At 40.7% G+C, this 25,000-nt stretch overlaps 1 protein-coding gene across 2 annotated transcripts in view; it reads left to right on the top strand.

Annotated features, from left to right (window-relative positions):
* LOC137615276 (gamma-tubulin complex component 4-like) overlaps positions 1-25,000 on the top strand; it is an 818,550-nt gene that overhangs the window by 519,735 nt on the left and 273,815 nt on the right. For both annotated transcript variants that reach the window (XM_068345005.1, XM_068345006.1), the window contains exons 6-7: positions 2,604-2,757; positions 20,272-20,426. In XM_068345005.1, coding sequence (XP_068201106.1) covers positions 2,604-2,757; positions 20,272-20,426 — 309 coding nt within the window. The remainder of the gene's footprint in view (positions 1-2,603; positions 2,758-20,271; positions 20,427-25,000) is intronic.

The raw sequence follows: 25,000 nt of genomic DNA, 5'->3' as shown, positions 1-25,000 counted from the left end.
ACCATTTTTCCTTCAAGCATTTGTTTCACATACATTTTCTGAAGTTAGAGTAGGTGAAACTCTGTCAAGAGAGGAAATGTCAGGAAGGAGGATTTCCCCAAGGCAGCTTGCTGATTGTAACCCTACAGTATTTTCATTAGCCATAAATGGGATATCCTCAGTCATTCCTCAAGATAGTCTCTCAACACTATTTGTAGATGATCTCTTCATATCATTTGCTGGAGCTAGAATGGCAATGGTTGAGAGAAAATTACAAATCTCAATCGGCAAAATAAATCGATGGGCTGATATGATTGGATTTAAGTTTTCGACAAGCAAAACTGTTGTCCATTTCTGTCGTATTCTTCGAGAAAATCCAGACCCGGATCTATACATCAAAGGTCAATGGATCCCACGTGTAAGTGAAGCTAAATTTCTACGGTTGATATTTGATTGTAGGCTTACATGGGTTTCTCACTTGAAAGCCTAAAAAGTAAAATTTTATGCGCCTCTGAATCTTTTAAAAGTTTTGTCCCTTATATCATGGGGGCCAGACTGCAAAACTATTTTAAAAGTTATGCAGAGCCTTAATATTTTTAAAAGTTAGTTATGCTGTGAAATATACTCTTACGCCACCCCCAAGCCAATTGAAAATTTTAGATTCTATACACCATACTGGTATCAGATTGGCAACAGGAGCATTTGGAATTTCGCCCATTCCAAGCCTCCTTGTTGACGCTGGAGAGTTGTAGTTGGACTTTTCCCGAAAATCTTCTATTATTCGGTATTGGTTTAGGTTGGAAAGACTTCCTAATTGTTTTGCCTATTAGACTGCAAGCCTTGTAAAGCACACATCATACTTTGAGTTGCAACCAAAATCTCCTCAACCTTATGGTTTTTGGGTGAAACATTTTATTGACAGTCTTGTTATAGTTAGAACCTAGGCGTTTCTATTTAGGATATCATTAACACCTCCATGGAAATTACCAGAGTTATCTTTTTGTTAATATTTGATTGGAGTTAAAAAGAATTTGACTGATTTAGAAGTCAGGTTTTCTTTTATGGAACATGTTGCCAAACATAAGAAATCAAATTTTACATATACTGATGGCTCCAAATCCGATGCTAGCATTGGATTTGGAGTTTATAGTAATGCTTTTAATTGTAGAGGTGCACTTCTTTTAAAAGCTTCCATATTTACGGCCGAATTATACGGCATACTAACTGCTGTTGTATAAATAGCATTGGAAGAGTGGGTTCATTTTACCATTTTTATTGCTGCAAGAAGTGTCCTTCAATCTTTAGAAGTTTTTAATTTCCATAACCTTTTAGTTTTCAAGATTTTAGAATGGCTATTTATTTTGGGAATGAGAGGTATAACAGTTCATTTTTGCTGGGTTCCGGCACACGTAGGTGTATCTGGAAACGAGAAGGCAGATTTACTGGCAAATAATGCGGCTGCTGAGTAGCTATCAAGAAGGTATCCCATACTTTGTGATGATTGTTTACTCAACTTTAAGAATTTTATGTTTAATAGTTGGCAACAGCATTGGGATGGTTTTGGGTGAAAATAAGATGCGAGAGTTAATGAATGTTATACAGTATCTCCCTGGAAGTATAATATGATGCCCCAAAAATGGGAGACTACTTTGTGCCATCTCCGCATTGGTCACACTCAGTTGACACATTATTATCTGCTTATTGACCAGTAACCGACCATACTGTATTGCGACGACTGTTTGGTACCCTTGGCAGTGAGGCATTTGTTAACTGAATGCCCCACTTATAGTAGTGAAAGAAATAGATATATGTATGTGGCTCGAGGTGAGGATGGTAGGTTCATCCTTGCCAAAATTCTTGGACATGTGGTATACTGTAAATGTATCCTCTGTGTGTTGTGTTACTTCTTCAACCTCCTTGCAAGGGGAGTTAGGTCATGTCTGGGGTCTCAGCATGCATGAGTGTCAACCCACTCTTTATACTTACCTAGTTAAAGTCTCGGTGGAAATTTCCACTCACTCACCATGGTTGCACAGGCCGTGAACCCTGAAAGGATAAGGTTTTGTCAGATCGATCGTGACACATGAGCTAGGTGAATAATCTCTGCTGACTGATTCACATTGATTATTTGTTTGACCCATCCTCGCAAGTGGTGCTGCTATCCAATCTTTTCCCATTCACTGGGAAAGTCAGCATATGCCTGCAGATCCCATTTTCTGTAGATGACACCCCAAGTTTAGCAAGTGTAATAATGATAAGTATAAGAGTCATCAGTACACTTGTGGTTACATGAATGGCTGCCCTAAAAGTGTGCCATTGGATCCTCAGAGCCTTAAAAAGGTTGTTTAGATTTTAACTTTGCCTTAGGTACTTGCCAAAATAAATAGATTGCATTTGTAAACTTATTTATACAGTATATATGTTGAAAAAATTGAAAATTCAGATTACAGTATTTTTGTACCTGAAGAGATTTCTTGCTGTGTTTTTAAAAGCATTGTTACAACTTCACACAAATTGTGAGGAGCACTACTTTTCATCCATAATGATAGACATTTAGCTTTTATTTTGTTAAAGCAGAATATTTCATAATGTTGAAGTCATAAAATTTTGATTTATTAAAACAGAATCTGGCTGAGTTTGAAGCTCCAAAAGTATATGAGGAATATATCCTAGAAATTGATATGCTGCCAACTCACATTCCACTTCACGTAGCAGAAAAAATTCTTTTCATTGGAGAAGCGATACTTGTGTTTGAACGAGAGGGAAAAAAGGACACTGGTGAGTAGCTTTATTGAATAAATTAGCATGTTTGGTAAATATTTATTGTGTCAGCTGTATATACTGTATGAGAGATAATATCTGCTATTTATATCACTCAATGCTATTAGTTGAGGCTTTTGATAGAATTGTATTTCCCATGGCAGTGCTGAATGGCTTACCCAGCCCAAGCAGTGGGTCATGGCCCAAATTCTTATATGAAATTCATCCTAATAAGTTACTCTTGGTAATGATTATTGTTTAGTGAGCTATGGTGGAGGCCTAAGCACCTTAAATTAGTGTTTTACCTAAAAACTACTTCAGTTTCGGTAGTAACGTCATTACTACTATAGTAGTCAGTTTTACATTGTTATCATTAGTTGTTCCTTCATACATACAAACCTTTTGTCTGTCAAAATAGGGAATGTCTTCAGTGGAGCTGGAATGGCCATTGGATATTTCTTTTACCTTCTGCACTTTTTGAATGGCCATGATTATTCACAATCACTCCCATGTCTAGAGTGTAGACCATGGCCTCCTGTGCAGGGGCTGGCGTATGCTTTTAAGGGGCGGAAGAGAGCTAAGTCTCCCCGTGTCAGTTTTGCCAATGCCCAAGAATACAGGAAGGAAATCTTTCACCTGTTTTGTTTTTGCCAATGTCAAGTGCACTTGCAGTGCATATGCCTCTGATCAGTCCCTGAGAATTATGTGGTAGGAACAAGGTCTTGGATCTGTATGAAAGGTTTTTCAGGCTCTGGTGGAGCCTTTCTCATTAAGGTATTATTCTTGGGGAGTTCTATAGTGTCAGAGGATTTTAAGTAATTTGAACCAGAAAGGCTAGAGTGAGGAAAGATTTTTTCAAAGTGTGAAGGAAATAGAACAGTATAGAAGAAGAGTTGAAGGCTTTTAGAGAATTGTGGAGGAGGGAAAGGAAGTTTGAGGAAAGAAAATAAAAAATTGAAGATGCTGGTGAGAGGGATAGAAGATGAAGGGAAAGATCACCTGAAAATAGCTGAGGAAAAATGGAAGAAAGAATGACTGAAATAATGAAGACAATGTAAGGGGTGGAAGGAGCAGAAAAGGAAAGAAAAATATCTAATATAGCAGCACTGAGGATAGCGAATGAGAGTACAAAGAAGTAGAGGACTAGGAAAAGTAAGATGGTGATGAACATACTTAGCAAAAGTAATGATTTGCTGTATTCATCTTTGAGCGATTGCAAACGTATGAGAGGCATAGCAGAAAGAAGTCAAGAGAGTAAAAAAGAGTGCAAGGAAGTTCATTGAACTACCGGTAATTTGATTAGGGAAGTGTCACATATAGAAAAGTATAATTTGAATAGAGTGAAGGATATACTGTAGTTGAATTTTTCAGAGTATGAAAATTTCAGCAATCTTATCATTGTCAGAGTTATAATAATCATGTTTCAGATGATGCTATTATGTCAAAATATTTCTCATTTATCAAGTCTAAAACTTGAATAGTTTTATTACCAACAGATTGTATATTTACATGGCCACAGTTTATGACAAACTTAGTATCCATGGTCCATATTTTCAGCTAGTCCCTTCAATTCCAAATCATAAGCTTTGCAATTTCTTGAATTCACTGTGTTGTCATTTGGTTTGTTTAACTTAGTGCTTTTTATACATTTTACCTGTTGCTAATTACATTCTTTGATGGAAGGTTTCTCTGAACACTTCCTGCACACTTTATCAACTGTCTTAAACTTAAAACCTTTTTAAAATGTCCATACCTTTGAAAAGTTGTAGCACGTGATCACGAGATACCTATCACGTATGATGTATGTATCCTATCGCAGCACAACTTTATCACCTTTATCATGAATAGCCTTCCGAACTTCAGGATCGCAATTCAATATGTAGTGGGTAGTTCCACCAGCAGCATTTTCTTGTATACCAAACTTATCTTCTCTTCAGTTCAGTATTTTGAATATGATCCAGGCAACAATTCCTTTGAAATAAAGCTTATACTACAGTCATACTTTGACATATGAGCGCCCCAACATACTGTAGGAGCATTTTGAGATACAAGCAAGCAAATTTTTGCATCGTGATACAAGCACAAACTTGAGATACAAGCACGCTTACAGATGATAACACTAGGTGGCTGAGTGCTTGGGAGTACTCTTAAGCCCGCATCACTCATTCATTTCAATTACTCATCAACTTTAGTATACATCTCGCGTGTTGTCTTTGCATTATTTACGTGATTTTAAGTGTATATCTGTAAACATTCTTCATAATAAGCGATGGGTCCTAGGAAAGGGAGTGGCAATGTCAGCAGTGAGAAGAAAAAAAATGCATGATGAGTATAGAGGGGAAGTATGAAATTTATTGAGAAACACGAGTGTGGTGTCCACGTAAGTAATTTAGCATGCCATTACAAGCCAAGTATCTCGACGATTTGTGCAATCCTCAAACAATGGAAAAATACAAATAAAAAAGGATTGATAGTAAATAAGAATACAGTGGTACCTCTACATGCGAATTTAATTCGTTCCACAACCAACTTCGGATGTAGAAAATGTTCGGATGTAGAAACGAATTTTCCCATAAGAATACATGGTAATTCATTTAATTCGTTCCTCAGCCTAAAAACCCATAAATCCTTAATAAATGGCTACACATAATTACACACAACAATAACATAACTGCATAATATGAAAGGAGCATGTAAAAAAGATAATTATAAAGAAATAATAATTAAAAAATGTGTTTTATTGCCACTTTACCTTAAAGACAGGCCAACGCAGGTGTAGGATTTGCTACGCCAGGAGGAGACGGACGATCGGCGAGAAGGTAGACATGGTGTTAACATGTTCTTTAAATAAATACTCCCTCTCTCTCTCTCTCTCTCTCTCTCTCTCTCTCTCTCTCTCTCTCTCTCTCTCTCTCTCTCTCTCTCTCTCTCTCTCGTTCTTCTTCACTGTTAGTGTTAGAGACGTTTATTAACTTTTTCTGAGAGAGAGAGAGAGAGAGAGAGAGAGAGAGAGAGAGAGAGAGAGAGAGAGAGAGAGAGAGAGATTAAACAAAACTGATAGATTAAACAAAAATGTGTTGTGTACATATGATTTTTAACAGCGTTAACGAGTTGAAAGACAGTTAAATGTAACTAAAAAAAACAATATCAGCGAATCTGAATTCCTTTATTAACTAAAACAAATATTGATACAAACACACTCGTGTGCGTATGCGCAAACACACACACAGGCACGAGGAGACACGATCGCCGAGGAGGTAGAGATGGTGACTGCGATAACATACCGTAACTTACACTACGGAAATTTTAATCTAACTTAGCTTATTTATTTTTTTTTATTTTTATATTTCATATTTTTTACATTTTTTTTTCTTTTGATTTTTTATTTTCATCACTTTCAGTGACGAGTTACGGTATGTTATCGCAGTCACCATCTCTACCTCCTCCCCGACCGTCTCTCTTACTGCGTAGCAATTTTTGCACCTGTGTGTGTGTTTGTGCATACGCACATGAGTGTGTTTGTATCAATATTTGTTTTAGTTAATAAAGGAATTCAGATTAGCTGTTATTACTTTCTTAGTTACATTTAATTGTTTTTCAACTCGTTGACGCTGTTAAAAATCATATGTACTCTAAACACATTTTGGTTTAATCTCTCTCTCTCTCTCTCGGAAAAAAAAATAGACGTATCTAACACTATAACAGCGAAGAAGAACGAGAGAGAGAGAGAGAGAGGAGAGAGAGAGAGAGAGAGAGAGAGAGAGAGAGAGAGAGAGAGATTTTATTTAAAGAACATGTTAATGCTATGTTAGAGAGAAACAGATAAAGAGAGAAGTCTTATTTAAAAGAGCTTGTTAATGCTATCATGGTTTTCTTTGCTTCACTTTTTTCTTTCTTTCTGTTCATCACGCTGACCTTTCTCACAAATGATCGTTGCCAACAATCTCTTTGTCCTTTATCCCTATCAACAAAAGGCGTTCTATCTCTTCCAGGGTATTGCTAAGATGTCTTGTAATAATGGTGATCCCCTTCGATGGTTATTTGCTTTAATGGCTGCCTTCAGCTTGATGATCCTCGAGATCATAGGCCTATTCCGGCCATATTGTTTAGCCATACAGTATCACTCACATGCACACTGCTCTCATGTTTTTCTATAATTTCTTGCTTCAATTCTAATGAAAGAATTGCCTTCTTCCTGTACTGAAACTTAGCTTCTTAGGCACCATGATTATAGGTAAAATCAAAAAGGAAATGTGAGAAAAGGAAGAAAATAAGCACTGTTAATAACAGACCAAACAGAGGAAAACCACACGATACACACAAGAATAGAGAACTGAGCACTTGACGCTCAATGGCGTAATGTTTACCTCGTGTGTCGAAATAAAATTCAAGTGTAGAGTCAAAAATTTGCTCGAATTTTACTTCGGATGTTGGAAAATTCGGATGTAGAAACGTTCGTGTGTAGAGGTTCCACTGTAAGAGTGAAAAATTAAGCAAAGTTCACTCATTTAATTTTTAGTTTAAATGTCATGCTATGTTTAAGAAACAGTAAATATGGTACCATCCAATTCTCTCTCCTTCCCTTCCTCCCTCCCTTCACCTCAGAAAACACCGCTGTTAGCCGCTACGGTCTGCATCTAAGGTAAGAACTCTATAATAAACTCATTTTATTGCAGATCACAGTCCACCAATCATTTATGTTATTTTGAGTATCTGTAAAGTAAGCATATTTTTCAATTGTTATATGATTAATTTGGGTGTTTTTAATAGGGCGGGAACAGATTAAATTTTTTTCAGTTTTATATGAGAAAAATTGAGATACAAGTAAATTGACATACCAGCTCGGTCCTGGAACACATGCTCATATGTCAAGGTATTATTGTATTGTAATCCATCTTCATCATTTTATACATTGCATATCATTATTTTAGGTTTTAGCTTTTCAATTTTCCTTGTCTTTATATTGGAGACCATAGTTTGAATATTGTTTGCTGCTTCCTCTCTGATCTGTTCATTAAAGTTTACAGTAATAACATTTTAAGTTGACCTCATATTAAGAACTGGAATATCTTTTAAGTGCATGTTTACGCCATTTACTTTGGTGTTTTTTTTTCTTGTACCTTAGCACCCCAGGTAGACAGAGAAGCATAGTTTCAAGATGTTAGAGAGGAAGAGATATTGCCGTGGCGCTGGCTGGGCGTCAACTGAGGGTAGATGGATGGCATTACCGAATAGTGTGTGGGCACTCTCAGTGTCCAGCAGGACTTTCAGTTCAGACGACCTGTCAGTTAATACTGTGCGTGTATGGGGGATTTAGATGTAATAGAATGATTCACAGGAAGAATGAATGTAAATGGTCACTAGGTGCCTCTTTCAGTTATGGAGAGGAAGGATATCATATTAAGCAAAACATTAAATGTTACCAACTTCAGTTGGCTAGGCACGTAGCGAGAGAGTGTGGATTTCAGAGAGTGAATGGGATTTGTGGAAATAGTGGTTTGTAGGGTCATTTTGCCAGGATGTGCAATGCCCCAAGGAATGTATATATGAACTGTGGAGAAGTTGGTCTTGTAACACAATTGTTTAGAAGATAGAAACAAATGAATTATAGCTTTTAGACAAAATTGTGGAATGACAATATGAGTCAATTGTAGCAAGGAGGAATGTAGTTCTTTATTAGATTTTAAGAAAATACAGTCGGCCCTCGTTTTCGAGGGTTAAGTTACTAAGACAGGCTCAATAAGGGAAGAATCGCGAAAGCGTGTTCCCCTAAGGTGCGATAACTCCTAACCTAACCTAACAACTCAATGTCGTTGCCTAGGCGCAGATAACCCATCAAGTACTACCTAATATGGTTTTTACATGTTTTTGATCACAGTATAGTTGTTCCTATTTAGTAATACTGTATAACACTCGCTGATACTGTACTGTATATTAATGTGATATACTGTTATCACTACTGTAAAGCTAACTGTAGGCAATAGGTTGGCCAGGGGCACCAGCCACGTGTTGAGATACTACTGCTAGAGAGTTATGGGGTCTTTTGACTGGCCAGACAGTACTACATTGGATCCTTCTCTCTGGTAACGGTTCATTTTCCCCTTTGCCTACACAAACATAGCGAATAGTCTGGTCTATTCTTTACTTATTCTCCTTTGTCCTTATACACCTGACAACACTGAGATTAACATTCAATTCTTCCTACCCAAGGGGTTACTGCACTGTAATTGTTTAGTGTCCACTTTCCTTTTGTTAAGGGTAGAAGAGGACACTTAAGCTATGGTCAGCAGCTCTTCTAGGAGAAGGACACTCCAAAATCATACCATTGTTCTCTAGTCTTGGGTAGTGCCATACCCTCGGTAACATGGTCTTCCACTGTCTTGGGTTAGAGTTCTCTTACTTGGGGGGGGGGGAGGGGGGGGGGGGGGGTATACTCAGGCATGCTGTTCTCTACTGTTATGTTAAAGTTTTTATAGCTTATATAGGAAATTTTTATTTTAATGTTATTCCTCTTAAAAATTTTATTCTTCTTGTTTCCTTTCTTCACTGGGCTATTTTCCCCTTTTGGCATCCTGCTTTTGCAACTAGGTTCGTAGCTTAGCAAGTAATAGTAATAATAATAGTAATACAGTAATAATGATAATTGTTTCCAGTTTTCTTTTGTATGACTTGACTCGCCGCAAAGGTAGCCTACAATTACAATAAACAACATTACTGTAATTTTGTACTGTGCAATATGTATACAGTACAATAGTACTGTATATATTTTACACAACGACCACTAACCATTTTGGTATGTCATACGCAGCAATCTTGAAACATGGCACAATTCCAGACGATCGTCTCTTGCCCAGCAATTCGATATCTACAGTAACCCAGCAATAATATTTATCACATCTTCTATTTCAGTTGGTTAGAAAATTAAAAGATAATGATAAAAGAATCATTAGTTACTTTATAATCATTGCATAAATGCATATAGCGGCAATAACAACCGAACAAAAAACAATTGTTTTGCTTGTATTTCAATCATCGCACGATTTTATCTATTTACTCTGTAGTTTTGAAGGATTGACTGAACAACTTATAATATGGTCAGTATAAGATTATACTGACCATATTATAAGATTGTTTACAATTTTTGCCAAGAGATGGTGTAAATGGTATGTTTACATTTTTGCACTGACAAATACTCTGTAAAAGTGTAAACATTGTTAAAATTCACAAATTGTTTTATTTTTATACTTTCTTAAACAAAATTATAACTTATTTTATAAACTAAAAAAAAAGTTAATATCTTAGTAACAATTGTTTATTTTAAAGAAACTTAAACAAGACACAGCATTTGAATACACCAGCCAATTCTCTCTCTCTCTCTCTCTCTCTCTCTCTCTCTCTCTCTCTCTCTCTCTCTCTCTCTCTCTCTCTCTCTCTCTCACTTTAAGATATTGTGCATCGGCAACATGAATGAAACTGGTTAACGTTATGTGATTCAACTCACTGTACAAGTAGATAAAATATGAGAGAAGTATTTTAAATAAATTTGTTGAAATTAGTACAGTATACTAATTGGAAAATGATAAATCAAGTAATAATTGTTTCTTTTAGTGAATATGAAATATCCTTCGGTAGTATGCCTTAATAATTAGTGAGGTATTTGAACCAAAAATTGAGGTTGATGGCAGACTACGCAGGGTTGATCAGCTGATTTGAATGTAAAAATGCATAAGATTATAATTTGCCAAGGTTTTAATGATAAATACTATACTAAAATGTGAATGTGTTTACTTCAAATATAGCTTTAATTTTTTACCACAGTAAATGGATATAGACAGTTCAAAGAGAGCCAGGACCAGCTGGGTGTAGAGATAGGTAGTGGCACGCAGCACTCCCAGTGTAAAGGAGCGCGGGCTATTTGAAATCGTGCAACGTAAATTTTATTGCAATTATGAGAATTTTTATTTAATAGGTATTGCGTTGTTCTTGGTCGTGTTAAACCAAAACCGCAAAGAAAGAACCTACAATAAAGGAGAGCTGACTATATTGTCAAAGCAGCCTTGTCTACCCAAGTTAACTGCGGTGGTGATAGTGGTTTCATCAGACAAGAGTGCTTTCAAGGAACCCAGGGGCTCCCTTTGCTCATAGGGGAAAAAACACGTTGTTATCCTTCCGTGCTTCCTCTGCCTTGTCGGCGCCTGAACCTAGACCTAGTACCCCAGCAGCGTCTCCCCTCTGCTGGTCCTAGCTCCCTCTCGCACACAAGCTACCCACGTTTCCAGATTACAGATACGTAGAAATGAGAGCTGCCAGGGCAGGGCATTTCGATCTCAACTACATCTGTGAAAAGCTCGGCTTAGTCCCATTCTCACCCCATCCGAGGTGTCTGAAGCTGAGGCAAGTCTCTCTGCCTTCTGGACATGCTTTTTACCCTAGAACTAGTAGGGAATCAAGATGTCCAAGAGAGATCTCGTTTGTATAGGCCTATGGGCTCCCTACTGGTTCTCAGAGTCCCCAGAGTTTTCACATTGATGGGAAATTCCTGAGCCCACAAGGACTCCTCCAAAGGAGGTACTTAGCTTCCTAGTCCCAGGCACGGAAGGATTCAAATTCCCTCCCAAAGTATTGGGCGTTGATATTAGTCTACGACCGCCCTCTTTTCAGCAAAGGATTCAGAGGCCGTTGCTATAACTAAGGCTCCTATCCCAGGGAGACTCCTCCCAGGCCTTGCTTCCCTTCGGAGGCTTGCCATGATGTCTGTGATCTACCCCCTGACTCATTCGAGTTTGATCCTTGGCTGGTGTTTGCTTTATACGAATGTAATTCTGACTACATTATTCAGAAGGTGCAATGCATACACGCGCCAACCCAGAACACCTTCCACGATGCAGGATGTGCTGAATTCAACCTTAGTTCAGGTTTTGTTCTGCTCTTAAGGGTTAATGGCATTGTTGAACTTGCCTATTCCTCTTCTGAAGGATGAGTGCATCCCTACACTTGCTCTATTGCACCTCTAGGCCCTAGACCCAGGTTAGTGATTTGTTTGTCTAAGCTGGTAGCTGATTCACTATGGAGGGCCAGCTCACAAAACTTTAAGGAAGAAATACGTTAGGGCTGGTAATTCATCACTTCCTCCTCCTTTCTTAAGGTAAATAAATATTCCCTTCTCCCTGCATTTAGCTCCAGCGTGTCAGCCTTAACTCATGGCCTGTCTTTGGAAAAGTTGACAGCACAACCGGTGGTATTCTCCACCAGAGTTACCTCGGGAAAGAAGATTCTAACGAAGGCAACCCTTCAAACCTCTTCCTGTTGGCTCCCTGACCGACACCAAAGATCTCTCGAACCCTGACATAAGCAGGTTTTGAAATACATCTTCCTGTTTGATGCCAGGACAGCAGAGTTCTTTGCTCATAACGCAGCCAACCGGTGAGCCTACTGGGTCTTGGAGAATGAGATTCTGTCGTCCCCAAGTCCCTGAGACAAGAGCCGAAGAGGGAACCCCTCCTACTCTTAAACCCAGTCCTCGTCCCTAATGGACAATTTCGATGCGGTTACGAAGTGGAGTGAAGTGAGGCACATCTCTTACCTTAAGGCCATACATTGTTGCCTCTCCTCTTTGGCATCAATTGTGCCAAAAGTTTATGCCATAAAGAGATTGGCACACAGGAATTTCCTTGACCCTTCCAAACCGGGCAATACCAGGAAGAACAACTCTTCCAAACAACCCTTTCATGGAAAAAGACATCAAGGAAAGTGAGGTAGAGCTGATAGACATGTACATTGCCCCCCTTAGGATAGGCTCTCCCCCACAGTACCTCCATTGAGATGATGACTAAGATACAGGTGATAGTGTTAGGAGTGTTACGGGCTGAACCTTGGACATTAAGTGTCCTTCAAGCAGGATACGGTCACCCATCAAATCCATCGCCTTTTCCCCGTGATCAGTGAACAACATCACTATTCAGGCAGAAGTCTAGAAGTTTTGGTCCCAAACGAGTTTGTCCTTCAAACTCCGTTCAGGGAGCGGAGGACTTTGGTCATGTTCCACGGAAGGGGATTGACTACCAACTGAGAGCAAGTTAATACAAACCTTCATATGAGCATTGATAATTAGCTGAAGAGGCAAAGGACTCCTTTCAATCTAAAGAGCTTGCTCAAGGCTGTGCGATAGCTTTTTTCTTGAACTCATTTACCGTGTTACTGTTTACTACATCCGCTGGAAGCCTATTTCAAGTATTCGCTATTTTGTATGTAATGAAATTGCCACATTGAGTGGTGTTGCACCTTTTCAATTCCAGTTTGTATCTGTTGACTCTGGACTGATTTGTGCGAGGAGTGAATGGATTATTGTAATTTACATTTGTTATTCCTTTAAGAATTTTTAATGCCTCTATTAACTGTCCCTTAGTCATGGAGCTTATAGATCAAATAAGTTCAAATGTTCCATCTTCTGTCTATAACCAAATGGCCTTAGTGTTTGAACTAGTTTGGTGACCCTAGCTTGTACTACTTCCAGTCCATCTATATCCTTCTGAATACATAGAGCCCAGAAATTGACTGTATTCTAGTTGGGGCCTTACTAGTGATGTTTACAGCTGTAGTACAGTGTCTTTGTTTCTGTATTTGAATTGTCTCTTTATGTAGGCTATTAGTTTCTGTGTTTTTTTTTATTAGTTTTTATGCTCTGTGTGGTGAACTTCAAGTCCTTGATGATAATAATACTGAGGTTTTCCTCCTGGTCCATACTTTCTTTTTCATTACCCAGCATTGAGTAATCTGACTGTGGGTTACTACTGTATAACCTATGTGCATAAATTTAAATTTCCCACAGTTGAAAGGCATTTGCCATTTTCTGGACCAGTCTCCTAGCTTTATTAGATTCTCTCTCAAGGCTTCTACGTCTTATGAGTTCACAGCATTTTTGCCCAATTTATTGTCGGCAAATTTGACTATTCTACTAGTTAATCCTAAATATATGTCGTAAATGTAGATCAGAAATGGCAATGATCCAAGGATGGATGGATGAAGTACTCCTCTTGTAATAGCTGCCCAGTCTGAAGCTTCTCCATTGATTACAACTCTGTTTCCTGTTTGTTAGCCAATCTTCAATCCATTCTTCTGGCTCATCAATAAAGCCTAGTGCTCCAATTTTGACCATTAATTTTTTATGAGTAACTTTGTCAAAAGCCTTTTGAAAATCTGGGTATATGATGTCTATTGCCCTGCTTGTGATGTTTACAGCTGTAGTACAGTGTCTTTGTTTCTGTATTTGAATTGTCTCTTTATGTAGCCTATTAGTTTCTGTGTTTTCTTATCAGTTTTTATACTCTGTTTGGTGAATTTCAAGTCCTTGTTGATAATAATACAGTACTGAGATCTTCCTCCTGGTCCATACTTTCTTTTTCATTACCCAGCAGTGAGTAATCTGACTGTGGGTTACTACTGTATAACCTATGTGCATAAATTTACATTTCCCACAGTTGAAAGGCATTTGCCATTTTCTGGACCAGTCTCCTAGCTTCATTAGATTCTCTCTCAAGGCTGCTACGTATTCTGAGTTCACGCATTTTTGCCCAATTTATTGTCGGCAAATTTGGCTATTCTACTAGTTAATACTAAATCTATGTCGTAAATGTAGATCAGAAATAGCAATGGTCCAAGGACGGATCCATGAAGTACTCCGCTTGTAATAGCTGCCCAGTCTAAAGTTTCTCCACGGAAATCTGTGGGAAAGTCCTCTAAACCTAAAATTAATATCTATCAATAACTAGTAAAAGGATCTCGAAAGGATACCTAGGTGATCCCCGGAGGGGGGGGGGGGGGGAGTGGTAGTAAGTCGTGTGAAGATGCCGTAGCAGGAGTCAAGATGCAAGTGACCAACGAGGGGACGAATCCCTGCCGTAGGGGTGCGTCTAGATAAAAGGAAAGTTAAGAGATCCCAGCTCATAAATAAAACTCATGGCGGAGTTGGATAGAGGTTCAGACCCAACTCCCGGGCCGAAGCGGGGAGAGGGTGGAACTAGGTAAGGGGGAGCTAAAGGCAGCTCTAAGGCAGGCCCAGCTAACCTGAAATATAGAGTCTCACACGAACAGGACTAACCCAAACACTAGCCTTTAAATACACCAATAAGTAACCATATTACACAATAATAAAGTAAGCTAAAGCCAAAATGCAATAAGATAATTTCCCACGTGGGTAAGAGATAGAGGGAGACCGCTTTCCTCTATGAACAGAAAACGGGAACTCCAGCCTCTCGCACTGTGTTAACAAACCCATAGGGGAGAGATGGAGAGAGGGAGAACACGTGATTGTATTAACAGAAAACGGGAACTCCAGCCTCTCGCACTGTGTCAACAAACCCATAGGGGAGGGATGGAGAGAGGGAGAACCTGTGACTGTATGAACAGAAAACGGGAACTCCAGCCTCTCGTACTCGTGGTTACTCTTAAGAATAAATAACAAACCTCAAAATACAATACAATACAATACAATAAAATAAACAATAAAAGAAACGAAGGATAGCGAAAACGGGAACTGAACAGAGAATAAAGGCGAAAACAAAACAACGCCAAGCGGTGGTACTAAACTATAATAAAGCCCTGAACGCTATCCTTCGTTCGTCAAAGATACGGACTCGTAAGCGTTAAAAAGTACCAAAAGACTTAAAAACATGGTTCAAAATAAACGGCACAAGGCCAAGAATCTATAAAAAGATAAATGAATCTAGAATGATAATACTGTAGTACCAAACGGGCATACAAAAGTAATTGAAACGTATGAACGTAAACAATAATGGCCGCCATCACCGCGGAAGGCGTAAGGCCGGTCGCACTAACAAACACTAAAATTGCGAAAAGTAATAATAGCCCGGTACTAAATTAGCTGTCAAAACAATCGATGGTACTTAACATTGGTCCTGCGGTAAGAAGAGCTTCAGCCATGGCGAAAAAACAGCTCAAAACACGAACACAAGCAGAGTCACAAACACGAAGCAAACAACGCTTACGACGTCCAAAAGAAGGATGTTGTTCAGATGGCGCTCGCGTCGGGCGTCGGTGGTGTGGTTCAGGTAACGTAGCTAGTGCCTCTGTATCGGCCCATCCCTTTTGACGAAGGAATTAGCTAAATGGAAGACAGCCTGTGAATAGTGGTTTTCGCACGCCCCTGCTTTATACACGACACCTTCAGGGTGCTCGCGCGAGGGTAGTAACATCTGCATTCCATGCTTTTAACTTTCTCTGGTATATTTGGAAGTATTTACTGTATATCAGAAAAGTGTAAAGAAGGACCTTTTTCACCGGACGTCACAGGTCGACCCAGAAATATTTCTTGCTAACAGCTCTTTCATCCAAAAATGAAAACTTTTCAACTTTATCAAGATGATGTGGTCATTGTTTCAATAATATCAGCACTTCTTTTGCAAGATATCTTCTTTTTTCTTCAGAATTGTACAAATCGTCGATGTTTAATGATTGCATATTTTTGCCATGTTACTTTTACTCCGGGGGCCTTGGACCAGGCTGATCCATTGCCGCTTTGACCGTTCGTCTCCAGAGAGCCCTATCCTCCGCAAGCTCCATCCACTCATTGGGTCTATTTCCATCATGTCCAAATCTTCAGTTAAGTTATCATCATCTCTTTCTAGGCCTTCCTCTTGGTCTGGTACCTATGGGTTTACCTAACATAACTCTTCTAGTCAGCCTTCTCTCCTCCATTCTAGCAATATGTCCTGCAAATTGAGGTCTCTGCGATCAAATAATATTGGAGATAGGCGGTAATCCTGAGAGTTATCAGTTCGTGATTGTAGCGCCTGCGCCACTCTCCAGCTTCGTCATCCCAAACCGGTCCCTAGATCCACCTCAAGATACTGCGTTGAAAAATTTCAAGTTTTATTTCCGACTGCCTAGTGAGTGCCCATGTTTCAGACCCGTATAGGACCACTGGACGGATATTGGCAGTATATATTTGTGTTTTTGATGGCCTAGATAAAATTCTTGATCTTAAGGTGTTATCAAGTGCCCATGAACATCTTGTCCCTGCTGCAATCCTTAGTCTAACTTCTTCCTGGATCATGTTGTGTGACGTTGTGGTGGAGCCAAGATATTTAAATGTGGATACTGTTTCCAGTTATGATCCTCCAAAATCCATATCTCCAACTAGATTTGGTGTTCTTGAAACCTCCATTATCTTATTTTTGCATTGTTTATTTTCATGCCTGTACGTTCTGCACTGTTTTTAAACTGTACGTATGTTTCTTCGATGCTAGGTAGATGTTTTCCACAAAGGTCCACATCATCGGCATATCCAAGTCTGTCTATAATGGTATTATCCAGCTGGATGGGTTATCTGGTAGGAGGTGTATTTCGCATTATCCATTCCAGTACTACGTTAAAAAAAAGTGTTGATAGAGCACATCCCTTCTTTAGTCCTCCATGGATGTTAAAGGGCTCTGTCAGTATTTCCCCTGACCTTGATCCTGCACGTCGTATTTCGGTAGCACATTTGGACCAGATTTATCAATTTCGCTGGTATGTGGAAGAACTTCAGTATGTTCCATAATGATGGTCGATCCACACTGCCATAGGCTTGCTTGAAATCTATGAATAGATGGTAAGAATTTTTGTTGACCTCCCAATTTTTCTCTAGAGCTTGCCTTATGGTGAAAATTTGGTCAGCTGTAGCTCGGTTTGTTCTAAAACCTGCCTGATAGTCACCAATTATATCTTCACAATAAACTCGTAATCTTTTGTACAAAATATTTGCAAAGATTTTGTAACTAACTGGAAGTATGCAAATGCCTTTGTAGTTTCCACGTAAAGTGCGATCTTCTTTTTTATGTAGTACTGCCAGAATCCCATCCTCCCAGTCTGATGGCATTACTTCATTCTCCCATATGCTATACATTAAGCTAATAATCTTATCATGAAGAGCTTGGCCCCCATACTTGATTAGTTCTGCAGCTATATTATCAATCCCAGCTGCTTTATTATTTTTAAGTTTTCTTATATAGCATCTGTAATTTCCTCTCGGATTGGTGCCTCCACATCATCAATATTTCCCTCTATATCCATTTCATCCTCTGGGTTATAAGGTGGTGGCCGATTGTAAAGCTCCTTAAAGTTTTCTATCCACCTCCTTTGTATTTCTTCTTTTCCAATAATTATGTTACCTTCTTTATTTCTGATTAAGTTCATTCTTGGCTGGAATCCATTTCTCATCCGATTAATTCCCTGAAATTGCTTTCTCATTTCTCCATGTGCTCTATTTTTTTCAATTTCTCTCAGATCCTCTCCTACCTTCTCTCTTTTCTTTCTTCTGTTTGTGCTTGTTGCTAAATTTCTAGACACTCTTAAATCTTCTCTCTCATCAATGTAATTTTCTATCCATTCCATCCTACAGCATTTTCTTCTTTCAGCAGCACTTCTACACTCTTCGTCAAACCAATTATTCCTCTATGTGCATTGATACATGGTCCTAGAGATTCCATAGCAACTTCAGTCACTACTGACTTTATTGTCTCCCAGTCTGATGTTATTTCCTCTCCCAGTAGTCCAAATCTATTTTGTACATTTATAGCATAGGCATTTCTTACATCTGTTCTAGTTTTTCTGTATTTGGTTTAATGGTTTTTATTGTTGCCAATCTTTTACTTTTTAATTTAACTCTGAGCTTTCCAACCAAGTATCAAACAGAGCTGATGTAAATTTCTTTTTAATCATTATATGGTCAATTTGATTTATAGTGTTACCATTAGGTGAAATCCAAGTTCCTTTATGGGAGTCCTTATGGGGAAAAATAGTACCTCCGATGACCATAGAGTTTTGGAGTGCAAATGTTGCCAATCTAATCCCATTATCATTGCTTTCTTGATGAAGACTATGGAGGCCGATAGAGCCTTGGAGAGCATTTACCTCTTTACCAATTTTTGCATTCATATCACCCCAAATTAACAATACATCATGTCATGGTATTTGGTCTATTTCAGATTGTACATGATCATACCATTCATCTTTTTCATCATCATCTGTTATCTCTGTGTGTGCATGTAAGCATAGAATCGTTATGTTAAACCAATTTGCATTTAGTCAAATTTTTGCTATTCTGCTGGATATATTGGGGTGAATTCCATAAGTGCTCCATATGCTCTTTTACTCAGGTAGAAACCTGCTCCTTCTACGTGGTTACCATCATCTCTTCCACTGTGAAGTATAACTCCCTTCTCCTGCTCCAGCTTTCCTATTCCTGTCCATCGGATTTCTTGTAAGGCTGCTATGTCAATTTTATAATTGGCCAATTCCTTTTCTAATACTTTAGCAGCTCCCGTTTTGTAGAGCGTTCTTACGTTCCATGTGGCAATTCTTAGTGGTCTTTTCCAATCCGTAATCCTTTGTAGGGTTCCAGTGTCGTCAACATTGAAGGTTATCCGGTTATTCACAGTCAAAGTTTGTCACGAGTGGTAGTTTTACAGATAAGGGGTGTGAGCCCCAATCCAACCTGCAAAGCAGGATTTGAACCTACAAGTTAGTACCTCCTAGTTACCTATGACCCCCAATTGGTTACAAGGAGCTCCACTCTCTCCCCAGGCAGATATACTAGTCGGAACAAGCCATCGCACCTCGACAAGGTTAAGTAGGCTCTTGCCCTGATGGTGAGCGACCCATCAAAGCCACGATGGTATTTTTGCCATGTGTGCCAAATAATTACCATGTTCATACTTCTCAATTATTTCTTTTTCACTCATGTGGTAATCATCATCATCTGTCTTTCTTAATTATCTTGGTGATCACTGTTACCATACTGTACTTTTAACTGTACAACCCCTGCACAAAGTGTCTATGATGAGTAAAAGCAATCACAACTTTGCAAAGAGTATGCCGCCATAACTACAAAAAACAATTCCAAAGAAGCTCTCATAATACTGTATGCTGCTTTTATGAGTGCTGCGTGGAGAGTGGAAGAATGATTGTTTGGAGGGGAATTGATTTGCAAGCTAATCCCAAAAAAAAAGAAAATGGTGTTAAAATTACGGGAACGCTGCGTGGGTGATGTATTGCTAGCATTAAGAGCGCTCTGTTTTTCACTTACTAATCTTGCTAGTGCTTTACCTAAAAAAATGCCCAATATTTGGCTTATAGACTAATGCAATGCTCATAACCAAAGTCAGATTTGTATGCTCGTATCCAATTTGCTCATAAATGTATTCAAAGATACCCATAGCCTGAGGTACTATTGCACTTGAGTCGTGTACTATATCTTCTATTTATTGTGTATTTTAATGTTTGCCATTATTGTGTTTATAATTTATGATCTTTGATTTTCCTGTAATCAAGGTGCTTGTATTTTGGGGAAGAAAGTTGCTTTGTGTGACTGGGAACACAAAGCCGAAACTGAAATTAATTCTTTAATTGGCAAGTACTTTCCCCCAAGATAAATTTTTTTTGCCGCCTTTTAGCATAGATCAACTTTTTTCCTGATCAATCAGTAAACTTTACTGACAGCTTTTAAGTTTTATATCATGATAATTTCATTTTCAGGCATTGATTTTTCTTCTGTTCCATCGCGTATTGGACTGGTTTTAAAAAATAAAGAAAAAGAGTATCTTCAATTACTTCATAGTTTGGCTGATGCTCCTTTCTCCATCTTAGAGTTCAGCAAAGTTGTTGAAAAAATAAGGCACGGTGTTTCTCAGGTATGTTTTTAGAAATGTTATTGTCTTCTATATTGTACTTTAAAAAAAAAAAATGCCATTTTTATGTATCTTCCCTCATGATTAAGTAGTTGTTCCCTTACTAACAAACCTTCCGTTATTTATGCGGATATTTTTTCAATGGCAGCTGGAGGTAGCCATTAGACTTTAATTGCGAGGTTTCAACCTTGCCTAACTGTTTAGCGGGTATGGCGGGTGTGGCAGGGGGCTACCCTGCCGCCTCTATATATATACTCTTACAGCGGTGAGAGACGTCACTTTTTCTTTTGGCTCTGTAGAGATCGGACGTGTCCGCTCTTCTCCGGACTTTTTGAAGTTTGTTTTCTTTCTACAGGTGTGCGTGTTCTGCGATTGCCTTCACCATGCAAATGTGTCCAGGGAGAGAGGGTACAGTGTGCGGGTCCTTCATGTTGTCGTTAGAGATCGACCCACACACTCGGTGTCCTATGTGCCGAGGGAATCGTTGCGAGCAGGGTTCGCCCTACGCAGAGTGTAGGGAGTGGTCTGCCTCCCAATGGGGGAGGTTTGGGCGGCATAGGAAGAAGAAGGCTAATAGTGATCGTTCTCCCACGGGGGTGAGTGGTGCACGTTTTTCTTCTAATCTCACCCCCAATTCTCTCTCAAAAGCTCCTTCCAGTGCATTCTCGAGGGGCGAGTGAGTAGGACCACATATCGCTTATCTCCCTTACAACCCAAGGGTACTGGGGGTGTTGTTGCTTCCCCTAGAGGAGCAACTTCTCCTCCAGCCACTGGCGAGCCTTTCTCCTTTTCAGATATGCTTCAGGTGTGGTCGTCCCTAGGGATTTCGGGATCCCCTTTTAAAAAGGAGCTTCAGGGCCGCCTTCAGCTTGGTGCCACGAAGGAAACCTTATCTGGAGCCGTCGACATCTCACGCTATGGAGCTATACGAGGTCCATGTGTCGCGTTTCCCTGGCCCTTCCACGTGTAGACAAGGTGATCGTTCCCATTAGCCTTGCTGACGACGAACCCTCTCTCCATCCTGGGACCTCGTCGTCCCTTTATCCTCAACCCTCTGTTTCTTTCCACAGGAACTCTTACGTTGCAGGTGAGGATCTTTTTTTCCCTGATCGTGGTTCGTGACGATCGGTAGAGCGTAATGATCACATGTCATCACAATCAGAGCGTTCTTCGCCTAGAATACGCTCATGCTCTAGAGCTTTGCGCTCACAAAACCGTAGTTCTCAACGCTCTCATCAGTGGTGTTCCTCTTCTCCAGGATGAGTCTCACGATCGCGAACAAGGTGTAGACCTCAGTCCAGATGCTCGCGGTTTAGATCGTCACTGTAGATCACGAGGACAGCACTCATGCTCGCATGGACGACGCTCACGATCATGAGGGCGTTCGTGCTTGCAAGGATATCATTCACGAGAGCAATGTTCTTGTTCGCAAGACGTAAGCTCACGTTGGCTAGATAGGCACTCGCAGTGTTCACGTTGTTCTCAAACATCACGATCATGAACCGCGCATTCACGATCAATGTGTAGACATTCCTCCTCTAGAGGTAGAGGTAGGCATATGTGCAGTCCATCAGCCCGTAGCCCCTCAACCAAACCTTCCAAAGGACCTCGAACCAAACCTGATGATGAGCTTGACCAATCCTCAGACAGGCGTCCAACTAAACCCTCATTGCATTTCACATCCTCGGGAGTTTTAGCTGACGTGTCCCGCTGTGATGCGTTCTCCTAGAGCAGTCCCTACTCAGAGGTCTTTTCTGCTGACTTCATCGGACGTAGGTGCTCCTCTGGGGCAACAGGAGTTCTCTTCCTCAGTGGTTCCTAGTGCTCCTGTTGCGACGCATATGTTGATGCGTGAAGTTCGCGATTTTGTGCGTGAATCTTGCAATTTCACGAGTAAATCGGCGAATTTTGTCGGAATCGTGAGCAAGTGCTGATCCAACATCTTCCTCTCACCTTTCTGCCTCTAACATCTCCAGCGAAAGACACCCTTCCCAGAAGGGTTCAAGGAGCCTCCTAATAAGCTCGCAAATGGACTAATGTCCGTACTTTCCTCTGCGTCCAAAGGAACGTGTTCCTTTGCCAAATAGGTTATCTCCTCCGTCCACTGGTAATCCATTTAGGGTTTCTCTCAAGAGACACTCTTTTATGGACCTCCATGGTGTGTCTAGGGATTCAGAGCTTCCTCCTTTGGCATCGTGCTCCATGTCCAATATCCCGAAGGCTCTGAGGTTTGCACCTCCACTGCCACAACCCCCAACTGTTCCAGTCAGGGCTACCCCTAAATCCCTCTGGAACCCTCCTCAAGCTCGTCAGTTGAAAGTCAAGACCCCAGAAGGAGATCGACAACAGACAAAGCTCAAGTAGGTAATTTTCACCTCTATCGCGTGCTTATATGGCGAACTTGCCTTTCACCCATGTGAAGGTAAAGAAAGTCATTACTAAGAAGCAGAAGAGGGGTATTAAAGGCGTAACTCCACCTCATGCGGAAGTCATCAACCCTAGGACGAGTAGGGACATAGGCTCGCCTAGGGAGATCGTGATCCAGCCCTTACACTCTCAAGGCATTGAGGTAGTGCCTTTGGATCATTATCCGGGGTTTCTGTTCCTCTTCCAGAGGAGGATCCTCCAGTTCCTACTGCCTAGGCTTCGCCTAAACCCTTGAAGGCCTCGCAGGTTCCCCCTTCTAAGACCATGGAGGAACGCCTCGTGCATAGGGAATCGAAGGACTCCAAGATGAAACCGAAGAATGCCACGGCAATGGAAGCTAGGGAGGCTGAGGCACAGACGCGGTCCCCAGTGGCGGGCCTGTCCACAGTTTCAGTGACGACCCTGACCTTCCCCTGGCTCTGGATGTGAGCCTGGAGGTGGATGACCCCTTAGACTCGAAGGATAAGAATCTTCCGAAGGCGACCAGTCCGAACTATTATACCGGACAGGGGAGAAGGAAATCGAAACATACTTTTTGGCAGGTCTGTGCCTGTATGAGGGCCATTAACAGGCTGTCCACTCCAGGTTCCACCATCTAGGAAGGGAAGGATATAGTTCTCTATGAAATATTTGAGGCCCATAAGCCTTCCAGGTTCAGTGCAGCTTTGCCCTGGTCCAAAGGTCCGACTACTGTCAAGAGGGAAAGCTATCTCCCAGATAGCTAGAACTTCTAGTTCCTTGAGGGTAGGTTCTTCTTCTCGGTCTCTGCCACTTCCTTTTTTGTTACAAAGGAAGTACTTCAAGATCGAAGAGGAATCACTTTCGACCGTAACCCTCGACCCTTTGGTAGAGTCACTAACGAAGGGAGTTCCCACACAAACCCTCTCTCTGAAGGCCTTACTGTCAGCAGTTGAGCTCCTAAACATAGAGAGAGGCATGAAGTTTGCCATGCAGGCTGCTTTGTGGCTGGATCTATGGTTGGGATCCTTAGGCTTCATGGTTCGCTCCCACGATCTGTCGAAGGAGTCGTCCAGGAAGACAGAGTTCTTTCTCTTGAGTTTCTGTCGCACCACGTTTTCAACCTGTGGGCAGACGCTATACTCAAGAGGAGGTATACTGTCATAGGTCGGTTCCATAAGCAGGTGCCGAAAGTCGAGGTCTCTCGGTTGAGGAACTCCACTCTCGAGGGTTCTTCTCTCTTTGTTCCAGAGGAGATGGAGAGGACTGCTGAGTGATGGAGTAAATCGTCCGATTCTCTCCTCCATTGGGCCACGACATCTCGGTCCTATGGTAGACCTTCCCAGTCTTCTTTTCCTCAGCAAGCGCCTTTCTCTAACCAGTCAACTTCTAGGTCCTCAGTACCTTCTAAGGTATCTAAGTGGCCCTTTTATTTCAAGGGACAAAATGGGTTCAAGTCCTTCAGAGATAAGGAGGTGGCCGAGGTAGCCTCTCCCAGTAGGAATGGCATTCCTCATCACCTACCACCTGTGGGAGGATGCCTACAGCGCTGCTGGCAGAGGTGGTAGCTTCACGGGGCATATCCCTGGATGATCGATGTAATTGCGCTAGGGTATCTCATCCAGTTCATTCAATCTCTCCCTCCTCTGACTCGGGATCTAGTGCATCTAGGCTTGTATGTGAAGGGATCCGCAAAGGAGCTGGCCCTCATGGCCTAAGTCCAGACTATGATGCAAAAGGTTTCTCTCCAAGAGGTAGTGGACTGGTCTCCAGGCTTTTAGTCAAATCTTTCTGGTGAAAAAACGACTGGAGGCTGGAGACCAGTCATCGATCTCTCCCCTCTGAACAAGTTTGTCCTAGAGACTTCATTCATAATGGAGACAGCAGACACGGTCATCCAAGCGGTACGTCCAAGGGACTTCATGTGCACACTGGATCTGAAGGACGCATACTTCCAGATCCCAATTCATCCGTCTTCAAGGAAGTATCTGAGATTCATTCACGAGGGAAAGACGTACCAGTTCAAGGTTTTATGCTTCAGTCTCGTGACAGCCCCTAAGGTTTTTACCAGAGTGTTTGCCCTAGTGTCATCTTGGGCTCACAGGAACGGCATCCGTCTTCTCAGATATCTGGATGACGGGCTGATCCTAGCAGACTCCAGGACGACCCTTCTTTTTCACCGACATATGCTT

This window comes from Palaemon carinicauda, chromosome 21 (assembly GCF_036898095.1).
Source record: "Palaemon carinicauda isolate YSFRI2023 chromosome 21, ASM3689809v2, whole genome shotgun sequence".
NCBI classification, from domain to species: domain Eukaryota; kingdom Metazoa; phylum Arthropoda; class Malacostraca; order Decapoda; family Palaemonidae; genus Palaemon; species Palaemon carinicauda.
This window is presented reverse-complemented; position numbering and strand designations above follow the sequence as displayed.